This window comes from Schistocerca nitens, chromosome 1 (assembly GCF_023898315.1).
Source record: "Schistocerca nitens isolate TAMUIC-IGC-003100 chromosome 1, iqSchNite1.1, whole genome shotgun sequence".
Lineage (NCBI taxonomy): Eukaryota > Metazoa > Arthropoda > Insecta > Orthoptera > Acrididae > Schistocerca > Schistocerca nitens.
The window spans coordinates 555,754,412-555,769,614 of NC_064614.1; the positions used below are offsets into that span (position 1 = coordinate 555,754,412).

Here is a 15,203-nt window from a genome sequence, read left to right on the forward strand (position 1 = left end):
AAAGCATAAGTTGATAAATGACAGTTTTTGCCTATTAAAGAGCTACTGTGTATGTCTAATGAGACACTCTGGTGCTCATCCTTCTCCCAGAATCGAAAGTACAGACGTTACGACCAGTAGAGGTGCAAATAAGTGTGGACAGGCTGCAGGCAGCTGAATAGAGCCAGTGGAGCGGCCCACATTGAGACGTTTCAAGGTACTTGGGACGTTTCACTGTAGAAGCGTAGGGAAAACGGTGCTAAAGAACTAGTCAGACTTGACGGTACAGGGAAATAAGGGATCTTGATTTGTCAGGATTAACCTCTGAAAAGCATTCTCTGAATGAGTCAAAGCTTTACTGAAATTTCACAACGTACGACACCGACTGCTCAATCAAATTTAAAATTAGGAAACTTAATATGACCTAAAGAGAAACTGCGCTATAAACTTAAAAGCAGTAACAATATTTACTGTGGTGTGTGTGTGTGTGTATCTGTGTGTATATGTATTTTATGCACAGCGAATGTATTTCATTTGAGTCAGTAGTGGTAGAATTTGTAGGTAAAATGGCTAATATTACGAACCACTAAAAAACCAGACAACTGTATAATCACTCTGAGTATTTTCGTATGTTTTATTAAAAAATACGATCTGCAAACTGAAGCTTACAAAATGAACATACATGATTCAGTTAAAAACATACGAAGAACACGCGTTGACATGAAGTGATTCTCCAGTGACTGGAGTCTCCTTTGAATGTGCAGTCTTCCACGAGGCGGTCTTCTGCAAGGAGCTGCTAAAAGACGTTTCGTTGAGGACTCACTGTCTGCTTTATGGTCCACGAGATGGTAGGCGTTTTCTGATGACGGCAGCCAGCTCAGTTTTATGTATGCTGGTATAAGAGTAACAACTATGTAAAGTTAATAAGAACACCACAGTCTCATCAACAACTATAGATAACTACAGTTGGGTTTTCGCCCGCACCATTCAAAATAGCTGGTAACGGATATCTTCCGTTAGTTCTGTATTACAATCAACTACACTGAATTCTACGCGAGTAATGTCACTGTATAAAAAATCTTTGCCAGTTATTTCTAAAAATGTATGTGAGTAAACAACTGTTTACAAAAGCTACAAAACGAATAAGGAATTAACAGGAAATTGATTCAATTCTGTAACATGGTTTTATCTCTCTTGTCATAACATGTAGAAAAAGCACAGACTCTGTTGCGTGATGCACACAATAAGAAATTTGGAGATTTTGATGCCTGTAAAGCACGTAAATCATGTTAATTGCCCTGTGTTGCATAATGCAAGCTACGAAGTGGCCAAAATATCAGCAATCTCTCACCAGTTAATAGATGTGTAGGTAAAAAGACACAAACATTGGTGTATCGAACTGAACTTTCTATCAGTTACTCAATGTTTAGCGTAATAACGCAGAACATGTACTAGAGTAACTGGAAAAGTATCATGCGGAACTCCACTAATATTCTGCTTTCACAACTTCCTATCTTTGGAGTGTTTTAAAATGAATCAGTGCTTCATAGTTCACAATATCACACAGCCAGAGTGTTTTGCAATGGTACCCTTATGTGTGGCGTTGTGCCAGAAGTCATGAGTCATCAGATCATTCACTATAAACAAAGGGTTGAAAAACGGGATTCATCTGTCGTAAGCTGCAATAAAAGCTTTACACTCCGGACAGTAGTGATGCTTCGCTCTCAGGCTGTCCACACAGTACGGAATGCAGCAGCATAGACAGCATCTGAAACAGAAGAAACGAATTTCTTAATGTAAGGCGAAACCACTGGGAGGTGCACTGTTGTAAGGCATAACCGTCTACTGTCTAAAAAATCACTTATCTTGTTTACGATGCGTATTATGAACGAACAATCCGCCACCAAGGCGTTCAGTGTGTGTTACGCGAGAGAAACAATGATGACAGCATCAGATACAAATACACCTTGATAAGAGGTTACAGTAAAGAAAATGGGCACAAGGAGCAGTATGCACTTCTAATAAACCCGTATGCCATCTTTCACCAAAATACTATTCTGTAGCGTGAACCAGCGCCACAGACAGTACTATCCATGAAACAACTGTTACGTTTCTGATACTGTATCCTTGCTCCTGGAACTGACAGTGTTATTTTTAAGAATATGTCCTTGATATGAACGGTCAGTTGTGTGTGGCCTAAAATGCAAGAGCACAAAAAATATGTGTCAAAGAAAATATGAGATCGTTTGTTGGGCTGCGATATTAGTGAGTATTTTGTTAGAGCGCTAGTGTTGAGAAATATTTTTATGATGGTTCTTAAAACATACTGCAGTTGTATGGTAGTGTGTGTCCTTTGAAGTATGAGTTTATGAGTGTGTGTGTGTGTGTTTGTGTGTGTGTGTGTGTGTGTGTGTGTGTGGTGTATATGACAGTTCCGAGTTCTGTCTTGTGTTGTTTGCTTGACTGTGGAAAATTACTGTGGAAGTAGGTGAAGTCCGTCTCCAGAACATCTTTTAGAGTAACACTGAAGAATAGGACGAGCTAAACTAGACATAGGCAGAAGGACCCTCCATCAGTAGTGTCTGTTACCTCTCACTTGGTGAGAAATGTAAGGGGTTTGGAATTCAATCCTGGAAGGTGGATCACCATATCTTGAGCAGGATCCGGGGTGTACGTCCCCTTTCCTTGCCGGTGTATTCCAGGTGACGTGGTTGTGGTGGTGGTGATGTGTGTTGTGTGTGTGTGTGTGTGTGTGTGTGTGTGTGTGTGTGGAAAATTATCTTAGGTTAGATTTAAAACTTGCTTTCTACATGTCAGACATTTTATGTTTTGGGCAAGTGATTAAAAATTTTCGTTCCTGCATATTGAACTCCTTTCTGAGACACTGACTGCTTTACTAATGTGTAATAAAAGAATAGTATGTTCTTCGCAATCAAAGCCCTTGAGAACGACGCAAAAAATAATCAACTGGCGATATTTTGTTTTTTAAGGTTTGTGATTTTTGATGAGTGAATGTATAAATAGTATTATAAGTCAAGCAGTCCATCTGAAATCCAAACTGTGTACGACAAGTAACCTTTTTTACTTAAATGTGAGTACCACTTCAGTAAATTACTTTTTTGAACAGTTTCGAAAAAGTTTTCGATAAGGAACTTGGACGATAATTATTTACGCCTTCCCTTTCACTTTTCTTATAAAGAGGTTTAAACACTGCATATTTTAATCTGTTTGTAAAAATTCCCTGTACCAGTGACACATTACACATACGTATTACATAGTGGTCGTTGTGTCCTGTAGTCACGAAATCTTCTTTTTTTGTTAAGAGATAGATAGGGAGAGGAACAATATTGTAGAAAAATTTCTGTGATTACGGAAGAAGAATACGAAGGATGTAAAGAGAACTGTGACGTTGTAAACATGACAAAATTATGGATATGCTTTACATAAAACTAGAAGATAAAAATTATTTACTGCCATATATATAGGGAGCTGTAAAATTGGATAAAACCTTATAGAAAATTTCTCAGAAAACGATGAATTATCGTATGAGAAAACCAAAACTAAAACCGGACAAATCATTGACTAAATACCTTAAAAATGCTCATGGACTACTCAGTGCCTTAAAGAGTGCTATATTTCATCTCAATAAGTATGGTATGGTCCTTTTGGGATGTATGGGTTTCCAAAAACAATCAATTGAAATTAAAATGTAAGGCAGTTAAAACGATTAGTGAAATTACTGCTCGATAAACATACAGGAGTATTCAGAGTGTTATATAATCGTAATTTTTGCGGAAACAGTACAGAAAATTTTTTGTGCTTTGTCAGTAAACTGGTTGTTACGTCTAAATAACTCTCTTTGGAGATCTGGCTCAGGCTAAGACGAACGCAGCGCAATTGTATTTATTTTATAAAGACAAAGATGCTACAGGTAATAGTTTTTATAGCACAAATGAATAAATCATTTGGTAATTTATACACACAGACCCACTATTTTGTTAAAGAGTGGCTGTACTGTGCTCACTGCATGTCGTAATAAATGAGGTATCTGCCGCGCAGATGGGTTAAGAATATTGCTGTTTATGGAAAGGCAAATTAGAATTCTTGTAAAATGTACAGTTTTTTTTAAATGTTTGTCTTGAACATTTTGTCATTTACTTAATGACTGCACGTTAACACTTCCTCTTATCAGTGAAAGATATAGAGATAATTCTACAATATCTTTGCATTTGCACACTCACATGAATGGTACCGAACATTTCATTTTACTGCGACAACAAACCGTGCAGAGATTGTTTACTTGACAACACTGCTTGCTGAAGCATACTCACCCAAAGATGGCTAGTAAGAAGGCGAACATGTGTGTCTTGGTGGTTGACACGACCTTGATGTCTGTCTGGACGGTTTTGCGACACGAAGGACAGACGACGGTACACGACTCGGCTCCCACGGTCAGTGGTGGCATAATCACCATGCCGGCTACACAGGAATAGAGAGAAAAGTCACTCGTTGCTCTCCGACAATCGAAGTACATAACTTTAAAAAAAGTGCAAAGAATCTAGGAAACTCGATATCAGACATATCTTCATAAAATATCTGCGACTTTAGAAGCACAGGAAAAGTGCTGGGAGCTCCGGTAGAGATGTATGCCACAGAGGTTAAGAAAGTATATTACTATTGGAGTCTCTAATCGCCGAAGACTTTCTTTAATTTCTCATATTCATCTTCTAGAGGATGTATATTTGAATTCTAATCGTCTTTATTTCCTCACTGGCCTATATATGTGAATGTTTTTTCTCTTTGTTACTTCACGTCGAATACCAGTATTTTGTAAGGAGGTCCTGTGTCAATTGATGGTTAAACGTTCTCTAAATTATATTTTCTTACTCTATATTCCTATACTTAGAAGTAACTGTAGAAATGAAAATTCAATCTAAATCTTTATCTTACGCAAAGATAAATTAAACGCAGGGAGGATCATGTTCCAAGTAGAAAGATAATATGTGGGTTCAGTAACTTTTCATCAAAGAATGAACGGTAAAAGAAGCAAGATTAAGCCATGATAACTGACAAAGACGAATTTATAATTCTTGTCGATATTAACAGAATGCTAGCAATCGCCCCGAAAGGTAATATTTCCGGCAACATTACAGATACTTTTTTTTTTTAAAGTTTTCCGGCGGATAAAATTTTCTATCTTTCGGGCGTGTATCCGGGACTGTTTTATTGCTCCTTCTAATATTTCGACTGATAACCTAAAACAGTCTTTAAGGTGAAACGTAGGCAGTTTTTAAAACCACTTGATAACAATGTTATCTCTGACGCACGTTAACTCCGCAGTACTGTGTCAGGCGGTTTAAGATCTGCAAGCGACCCACCTTGAAGATTGCTGTAATGTTTTCGAAAGAAATATTGCAAGAAGAAATAATAATATACATCATGCATTCCTGCAAGATGAAATATCATTACAGATTCTAATTTCATGTCCATCCGTAAAGTTTTGAGAGAATTGCGTAGTTCAAACAACTTAATTGCTGTGAACATGTATTTTAAATGAAACATAAATTTCACTTTTTAATCCGAGCAATAGGGTAGAATAATGACGGAAGAGAATGTCGTTTACAATTGGGACGATATACAACAGTAAACAGATAAATATGCATCCTTAAACATTATTGGTACCAGTAAATATTAAACACTTTTGATCGAAGAGGATGTACTCATAAAACATCTCAACAGAAAGGTAGAAACCCCTCTTATAAAAAAGTGTTCATTCACATCTAAACTATACTTCTAAAGGGTGACTCAGGAAGTACAAGAAAGAAAACTAAAGATAGAAGGATAGATAGTGACGAATCAGGAGGATTAAGCGACATCAATGAAAGGAGAAATCTGACGGAGGTGAAACGATTTTGAAAGAAAACTAAACAGAAAAGTTTTAAAGATTACCACACAATAGTACTTATCGCCAGGAGAGAAAGGAATTTACATATCAACTGAGGAGTTACTTGACTTAACAGAAGCAAGCAAACACAAGACCTGAAAGGATCATTGTAGTGAGAGTGCCACAATAATATATGGATAAAAGAGTATAAACCAGATGACAGTTGTGAAGTATAAGGTTTACGTATTTCCGGCATGTTGGGATTAATGAGCGGGCAGCAACTTGTAATAACCAGTTTCATGAAGAAAACAACCAGAGTTGGGAAATTCAGTTCTCTTTATTATTCGTGTATCAGACACCGTTTTTTCTATTTGGATGATATGAGAAACCGGCCATCAACTAAATGAAATGAACTGAATTTCGCGACTCTGGCTGTTTTCTGTATCAAACTGGTATAAGGTTTATTACATGTAGATATGGAACAAATGCACGTAGAAAGTAATTATAGTGTTGTGACACCTGTTATAAACTCTGACACGATGGGAAATAGCAAAACGTTATGGCATCAACATGCTTCTCATAATTATATACATCATCTCGCAATATATCTAGATTCCTCTTCATCGTAATGTGGTCTCAGAGAAGAAAAGAAAACTTAATTGCAGGAAGTTATCTACAATAACATATCTGTTCGACAGGAGGTACAAATATTTTATAGAAAATGATACTATGAGAATATTCATATAATACATCTGATCGATAATGCGAACAGACAAAAGTCCCACTACACGAAAACGAAATAGAATTTATAAAAAAAGGTATGACTAGCTGCAGTATTCGGATGAACAGCTGCAGTATTCTTTCGTATTCACTTTTTCAGAAGACTCTAACATTCGTAACTGTGGTCTGATAACAGGTGTCATCGGCGATTTAATTGTGCATGAATATGCACCTTTTTGTGACAGAATGAAAAAATATCAGTATGAAGTAACATACAAAACATAACATATAATCCCCCATTATATCTATTTCTCAGCATACATATTTACATTCAGGCTTATCATCAGGGCACACACTGCCAAATATCCGATTATACGAGTATCATTGTATGTACGAAGCATCAAAGCCGATCGGGTTCGGCGACAGTTGTGAACTATAAATCTTCAGAAAAGGAAAAGAGATGCACGTGACAAAGAGCTTTGAACACAATGAAGGAATAGTGTGATAAATAAAGTAATTTGATTACATAATGTAGTTTTAACACGCGACTGAACTCTATATTAACAGTCTTCAGGTATTTAAACTGACATACAGGTATTTATACACACCGGCATGTGGTGGATACCCTCCAATAACATTGCTAACTGGTACCCCGCTGTGTGGATGTCCAGGTGGAGCAGGATATCCAGGATGTCCAGGTGGAGCAGGATATCCACCTGGTGCCCCAGGCTGCACTGGATACGGTGCCGTGGTGTTGCCAGGCGGTACTGCGCTGTACGCTGGGGGCTGTGGCCTATTGTCCTTCGATGCTTTCATTCTGAAACATTAGTGCACACATTAGTACCGTGTGGTGTTTTACTGCCGCTGCATCACTTCCCATGGCTCTGACATTACAGTTTAATCTTCGACGACACATTTTAGTAATAATTTGCTATTGCTTTTCCCGGACTTCTTACAAGGGGAGTCCGCCAATTGTGAAATTCAGATTCGATTCATATTGCGCATAACAAAAGCTCATGGCCAGAGGTGTAATGTGGCAAAACACCAAGATGCACTTCTCAGCCGTTGTCGAGAAAATCGACAGTTAAAAGAAACCGTTGTCGTGAAATATTCGCTACGATTAAAATTTCGTACAGCGTCGTGGCGCAGCGGTAAGCGCTCGGGTTCGCAATCCGAAGGTCGACGGATCAAATCTCGCGCCATGCAACCTTTTTTTTTTAGTATTTTTTTAATTCAAATATATATATATATATATATATATATATATATATATATATATATATATATATATATATATATATAAAATTCCAGGCAATCAGTTGCAATAACTATGCAAATAATAAGTTATTGAAAGTCGTTTGTCGTGGAAAAACTGGCGACTTCGAACATCATTATGTTTTCCGCAAACAAAGTTGTATTTCACAAATGTTATTAATTGTCTTCATAATGTTTACCACGTATAGTTAACGGAAGACGTGGAAACGATATTCCGAAACGAATACGTATAGTGTAAGTGAAACGTTCGAATTAGAATAGAGACCCCACGAACACAAATTTGCTGTGGCAGGTATAAAATATAAACTCCGTTACTCGCACTTTAAGGACAGATGTTGAATGGGCCGAAACGAGCCGCCGCATAACAGCGTATTTGCCTGCTAACTTCGAAAGAAGGTAGGTGCGGTCCCTAGCGCAACTTATAAGATCGTAGAAAATCAGTGCGTACGTGAGAGCTTTGGTACACCCTGTTAAACAAACGGAAAAATGGAGGCGGTACAATTGGAGAGCGATCCGGGCCCTTCGTATAAAAGTGATGTGATCGAAGAAGATCCTATACACAGTGAAGTGGCGAAACAACAATTGAAAGATGCGTTGGTGTATTTTGAAAGCCTCCTTCGCAACAGTAATCGCATCGCAGCAGAACCGTCATCATCAATCAACGAAGAAGCCATGGTAATTGGGGAAGAAATGTTCCAGAATACGTTGCCAATGCTCGCCGAAAAAACCCTTGTTCATGATGAGAAACTGATAGACATTAATGAAATCGACGATAATAATGCCTACGAAGACGTTGAAACGAGTCCCATTGCCAACGAATCATCAGACGAATACGAGCCGGACGAGAAGAAAAAAAAAGGGTACGACTATATTTCTCTGGATTACAAGCCGATACGAAGTTACCAACGTGCACTATAAAAGTCATTCCTCCAAAGTGCACTCCTCTCGTCCAACCGTGTGACGTGTGTATTTTTATGGCAGGTAAAAAATTTGATCAAGTGCCTTCAAAATTGTGCTTTTTTAATCGAGCGAAACCGTGACATCAACTCCAGAAACGATTGTATAAAAATCCAATCCATCGTCCACCACCAATTGTCTTCTCCGATTTTTGCCGATATGATACGATACGCGTGGTATGCATCAAACCTGACGAACGATAGAACAATTTTTCAGAATGTCAATCAGGTGTGTTTCCCAACAGATAATTTAAAAAACAATTGTTCTTGTAAAAACGCATCGTTTATCAGATGTGCTCGATGTCGTGCTGTTTTCTGCTTTCCATGTTTCTATGATAACTGTCACTCTGGTTCGTGCGATAGTCCAGGTACTTCTGGTCACTAATTGTTAATTATGTGCGGGTATATACCGAACTTTTCAATAAATTGTATCCACTTGAATACTATTTGTGATATTGTGTTTTGTTTCAAGTTTTATTTTTCCACGACAAACGACTTTCAACAACTTATTATATGCATAATTGCTGCAACTGATATATATATATATATATATATATATATATATATATATATATATATATATATATATATATATATTTGTGTGTGTGTGTGTATACATTTGAATTACAAAAAAAAAGTTTCATGGCGCGAGATTCGATCCCGCGACCTTCGGAATACGAACCCGACCGCTTACCGCTGCGCCACGACGCTGTAGAAAACTGTTCATCGTAGAGAGTATTTCACGGGAACGGTTTCTTTTAACTGTCGATTTTCTCGACAACGGCTGAGAAGTGCATCTTGGTGCTTTGCCACATTACACCTCTGCCCATGAGCTTTTATTATCAGCAGTATGAATCGAATCTGAATTTCACAATTGGCGGCCTCCCCTTGTTAGACGAAATAAACATCTTCCCTGTCTTTAGAAAGCAGCAGATAACGTAAACGTCAAAGCTCAGCTTGTCGAAGTAACACGTGTAACGACACACTAGCAAATGAATTAACTCAAGATGTTTGTATGGCGAGTCATTATCGGAGCAATTATGACTTACGAATATCCAGAGAACTTCACTGAGGTGACTCAAGTCATGGGATACCTCCTAATATCGTGCCGCATCTCCTTCTTCTCAGCGTAGTGTAATAGCTCGACGTAGCGTGGGCTCAACAAATCGTTGGAAGCCCCGCTCCTCCAGAAGTATTGAGCCATGCTGTCTCTGCAGCCGTCCGTAATCGCGAAAGTGTTACTGGTGAAAGTGTTACTGGTGCAGGATTTTGTGCACGAAACAATCTCTCGATTATGTCCCATAAATGTTCGATGGGACGATGAGATTTCATATCGAGCGATCTGGATAGCCAAACCGTTGGTTCGAATTTTCCAGAATGTTATTCAAAACAGTCGCGAACAATTGTGACCTGATGACACGACGCATCGTCATCCATAGTAATCCATTTGTTGTTTGGGGGCCGGCCGGGGTGGTCGAGTGGTTCTAGGCGCTACAGTCTGGAACCGCGCGGCCACTACGGTAGCAGGTTCGAATCCTGCCTCGGGCATGGATGTGTGTGATGTTCTTCAGTTAGTTAGGTTTAAGTAGTTCTAAGTTCTAGGGGACTGATGACCTCAGAAGTTAAGTCACATAGGGCTCAGAGCCATTTGAACCATTTTTTTGTTGTTGTTTAGGAACATGAAGTCCTTGAATGCCTGCATACGGTCCTCAAGTTGCCGAACATAACCATTTCTAATCAACTATCGATCTAGTTGGACCAGAGGATCCATTCCAATCCTCGTAAACACAGCCAACACCATTACATAGCCACCACCAGCTTGCACGTTGCCTTTTTGATAGCTTGAGCCTACGGGTTTGTGGAGCCTGTACCACACTCAGACCCTACCATCTCGCCAAGTGAAGTCGGGACTCTTATGCCCTTATGACCAGGCCACGGGTTCCCGGTCGTCTAGGGTCCAAGCGATATGGTCACCAGCCCAGGAGAGGCGCTGCAGTCCATGTCATGCTGTTAACAAAGGCAGTCTCTGCTCCAATAGCCCATTAACCCCAAATTGTGTCGCATTATCATAACGGATACATTCGTCGTACGTCCCACATTGATTGTTGCTGTTATTTCATGCAGTGTTGCTTGTCTCCTAACACCAACGACGCAGCTCTCGGTCGTTACGTGAAGGCTGTCGGCCACTGTGTTGTCCGTGCTGAGAGGTAATTCCTGAAATTTGGTATCCTCGGCACACACTCAACACTGTGGATCGCGGAATACCGAATTCCCTACTGATTTCAGAAATGGAATGTCCCATGCGTCCATCTCCAACTACCATTCCACGTTCAGAGTTTGTTAATTCCCGTTGTGCTGTCATAATCACATCGGAAGGCTTTTCACATGAATCACCTGAGCACAAATGAGAGCTTCGCCAATGCACTGCCTTTTACACCTTGTTTACGCGATACTATTGCCACTTGTGTAAGTGAATATCGCTATCCCATGACTTTTATCATCTCAGTGTATATCCAGGGGTTGTACGTTGAAGGGTTCCCATGTCGGTATGGAATGACCATTGATTTATACAGGGTGGTCCATTGATCGCGACCGGGCCAAATATCTCACGAAATAAGCGACAAACGAAAAAACTGCAAAGAACGAAACTTGTCTAGCTTGAAGGTGCAAACCCGCTAGATGGCGCTGCCATAGGTCAAACGGATATCAACTGCGGTTTTTAAAATAGGAACCCCCATTTTTTATTACATATTCGTGAAGTACGCAAAGAAATATGAATGTTTTAGTTGGACCACTTTTTTCGCTTTGTGATAGATGGCGCTGTAATAGTCACAAACATATGGCTCACAATTTTAGACAAACAATTTGTAACAGGTAGGTTTTATTTCGCTTGTTGCAGTTTGATACATGTACCCTTGTGAACTTATCATTTCTGGAAACGCATGCTGTCACAGCGTGATTACCTGTAAATACCACATTAATGCGATAAATGCTCAAAATGATGTCCTTGGCCATATGTATAACGACATACCTCTCAAGAGAGTGTAGTTCGCCTTCCGTAATGTTCCGTAATGTTCGCACATGACGCATGTTGTCAGGCGTTGTCGGTGGATCACGATAGCAAATATCCTTCAACTTTCCCCATGAAAGAAATCCGGGGACGTCAGATCCAGTGAACGTGCGGGCCATGGTATGGTCCTTCAAAGACCAATCACCTATCATGAAATATGCTATTCAATACCGGATCAACCGCACGCGAGCTATGTGCCGGACATCCATCATGTTGAAAGTACTTCGCCATTCTGTCATGCAGTGAAACATCTTGCAGTAACATCGGTGGAACATTACGTGGGAAATCAGCATACATTGCACCATCTAGATTGCCATCGATAAAATGGGGGCCAGTTATCCATCCTCCCATAATGCCGCACCATACATGAACCCGCCAAGGTCGCTGATGTTCCACTTGTCGCAACCATAGAGGATTTTCCGTTGCCCAGTAGTGCATATTATGCCGATTTACGTTACCGCTGTTGGTGAATGACGCTTCGTCGCTAAATAGAACGCGTGCAAAAAATCTGTCATCGTTTCGTAATTTCTCTTGTGCCCAGTGGCAGAACTGTACACGACGTTCAAAGTCGTCGCCATGCAATTCCTGGTGCATAGAAATATGGTACGGGTGCAATCGGTGTTGATGTAGCATTATAAACACCGACTTTTTTGAGATTCCCGATTCTTGCGCAATTTGTCTGCTACTGATGTGCGGATAGCCACGACAGCAGCTAAAGCACCTACTTGGGCATCATCATTTGTTGCAGGTCGTGGTCGACGTTTCACATCTGTTTCCTTAAATAACGTAACTATCCCGCGAACGGTCCGGACACTTGGATGATGTCGTCCAGGATACCGAGCAGCACACACAGCACACGCCCGTTGGGCATTTTGATCAAAATAGCCATACATCAACACGATATCGACCTTTTCCGCAATTGGTAAACGGTCCATTTTAACACGGGTAATGTATCACGAAGCAAATAACGTCCACACTGGCGGAATGTTACGAAATACCACGTAGTTATACGTTTGTGACTATTAAGGCGCCATCCATCGCAAAGCGAAAAAAGTGGTCCAACTAAAACTTTCATATTTCTGTTCGTACTACACGAATATGTAATAAAAAATGTGGGTTCCTATTTTTAAAAAAACGCAGTTGATATCCGTTTGACCTATGGCAACGCCATCTAGCTGGCCAACTATAGAGCCATCTGGTTTCCCCCTTCAAGCTAGACGAGTGTCGTTCTTTGTAGTTTTTTCGTTGTATGCTTATTTCGTGAGATATTTGGCCCGGTCAATATCAGTGGACCACCCTGAATAAGTCCTACAGATCCTGCATGTCTCTCGTCCCCTTACTGATGACAGCTACTGTAACTTTAAGATTGTAAGATTGTGCATGAATAGCAGAAGCAATGATCCGTTAGAACTACACACACTCTTTCTCATCCCACATCTGTAGAGATACGTAGTTGATTAAAGGAATGTCAGTTGAACAGTACAAGACTTTGGAGTATCCATGGCACAAAACAAGAATTTAATAGCGATAGGGCGGGTACCAAGAAGACACAGGCAAACGTGTGACATGGCATGCCATCATTCATTTTCCATTGACGTTCGCAGGCGTATTCCACTGTTCTTCCTCTCAGCATTAATGTACGTCGCTCTGACCTATTGTCTGACGTTCACAGTCAATTCCAAAAGCGTTCAAACAGCGGCAAGCCTCTTGTCCTGTCAGGTCAAGGCCTAGTCCCCAGATATTGTAGTGAACATTAAGAAGGAGGGCTTGCGACACGCAAAAACAGAAGATACTGAGGATGCAGAACCTCATTGAAGTAGTAATGCGCTGCGTACATATTCACTGTAGAGCCAAAGGTTATGGAATGTCGTCATTAATATTAATGATCCTCGAAGCATTGTGCTTATTGGCCGTGGAGTGTTTTTTTTTTTTTCACTGCCCACTTCATTTGTCTGTACCTAAGCGAACTACAGAAGACGTGGAGGTCCGTATGTTCATCCATTCGTGCCCGTCAAACCAGGTAGCCATCACGATGGTTTGTTATTACGATCCAAAATTGTAGATTTGTTTTAGTTTCACAGAGATTAACGCTTTTTCTAACAAATTCAAAACTAAATAGCGATTTATCAGAAATGAAACAAGCGCCGTCGGAAACATACTAAAGCGAACTGCACATTCACCATATATACTTATTGGGAAACTGGGCATATGCACACAAAGTCCATCTTCATGGAGACGACTGCGTGTTGTTTTGGATGATATTCCGCACCGTGCTGCAATTTGAATAGCTTGGGTCGCTGTAGTAAACAGACTGACGGGTTGTAATAGCATTTGCTTCTGGTATATCTTCATTTTCTCTGAATACCTATTGTTGTTTGAGGCGTGCTCACAGTCCCAAAAATTACAGGTTAGTTCACTGCAGCGTCGATTTACGTCTCCCAAGTCTAATAATTTATGTTGCCAATATCACCTCCTGCCGTAGATATTGATAAATCGAGACGCTTTCGCATACTGGATTATTTATATCCAAGTAGGCATTTAAACCAAACACCATCTATTTCAGGAGCTCAAAAGTTAAGGAGTTACCCTTTAATAACTGAATTGCTGTGCTGTATCTTCTTCATATATTATTTCATGCCTAAAAATTTGCTTTATTTTTTGGGTCATAGTTCATTATTTTATAGGTTTCATTATCATGCACATCACCAGTCGCAGATATCCTTTACCCGATACTAGTTTAATGAAATATTCATGAATTATTACCATTCAGACGTTCGCGTGGAGTAGTAGCTACCATATTTTTTTAAAGTATTTTGCGTAAGAACGTAAAATATCTCCGTGCACCATTATCTAATTTATTTCCTTACTTTATTCTAATATAAAATCAACAAACAGATTATAATGTAAATTTTGATGATTCAATAATTCACCAACACTTACTTCGACTTCCTTCTTCAGCAGTAGGTCACAGTGGATTGAGACTTTGCTCTGGTTCTGCTACTTTCAGCAACCTCTATATAAGAGGGTGCTTGTCAGCAAGACAGATTATCGCTAATGACGTAAGGGAGATATCTCCTGAAGAATAAGTTACTCAGTTCGATAACGAAGATAGCCCTCTTGTTGCGCATTCCAGTATCTCAGGAGTACTGTCATATGACAGACGATTCGGAAGCGTGTCTGCGCACGGCTGACGTAAATAATTTCCATGATGCCAGTGACGTCTTTCTTTCATAACATCCAGAAATCAGATCCGGTAGCAATCGCTATCATCAGTACTCTCCCGAATACACTACTTGCTGACATGTATTGATTTTATTTC

General features: G+C 39.8%; 1 protein-coding gene across 1 annotated transcript; it reads right to left on the bottom strand.

The window, feature by feature from the left end:
- Nucleotides 1-950: 950 nt before the first annotated feature.
- LOC126236354 (lipopolysaccharide-induced tumor necrosis factor-alpha factor homolog) lies at nucleotides 951-14,864 on the bottom strand. Its single transcript, XM_049945588.1, has 4 exons — nucleotides 14,825-14,864; nucleotides 7,192-7,400; nucleotides 4,311-4,458; nucleotides 951-1,747 (listed from the first exon to the last, which is right to left on the bottom strand). Exons 2-4 carry the CDS (start codon nucleotides 7,397-7,399, stop codon nucleotides 1,645-1,647), a joined length of 459 nt encoding a protein of 152 aa, XP_049801545.1. The 5' UTR covers nucleotide 7,400; nucleotides 14,825-14,864; the 3' UTR covers nucleotides 951-1,644.
- Between the last annotated feature and the right edge of the window lie 339 nt (nucleotides 14,865-15,203).

Coding starts and splice junctions, on each gene's coding strand:
- LOC126236354 (XM_049945588.1), bottom strand. CDS start 7,399: ATGAAAGCATCGAAGGACAATAGGCCACAGCCCCCAGCGTACAGCGCA. Junction 4,459..7,191: donor AGGGTATCCACCACATGCCG/GTGTGTATAAAT, acceptor ATTCCTGTGTAG/CCGGCATGGTGATTATGCCA. Junction 1,748..4,310: donor TTCTTACTAGCCATCTTTGG/GTGAGTATGCTT, acceptor CTTCTGTTTCAG/ATGCTGTCTATGCTGCTGCA.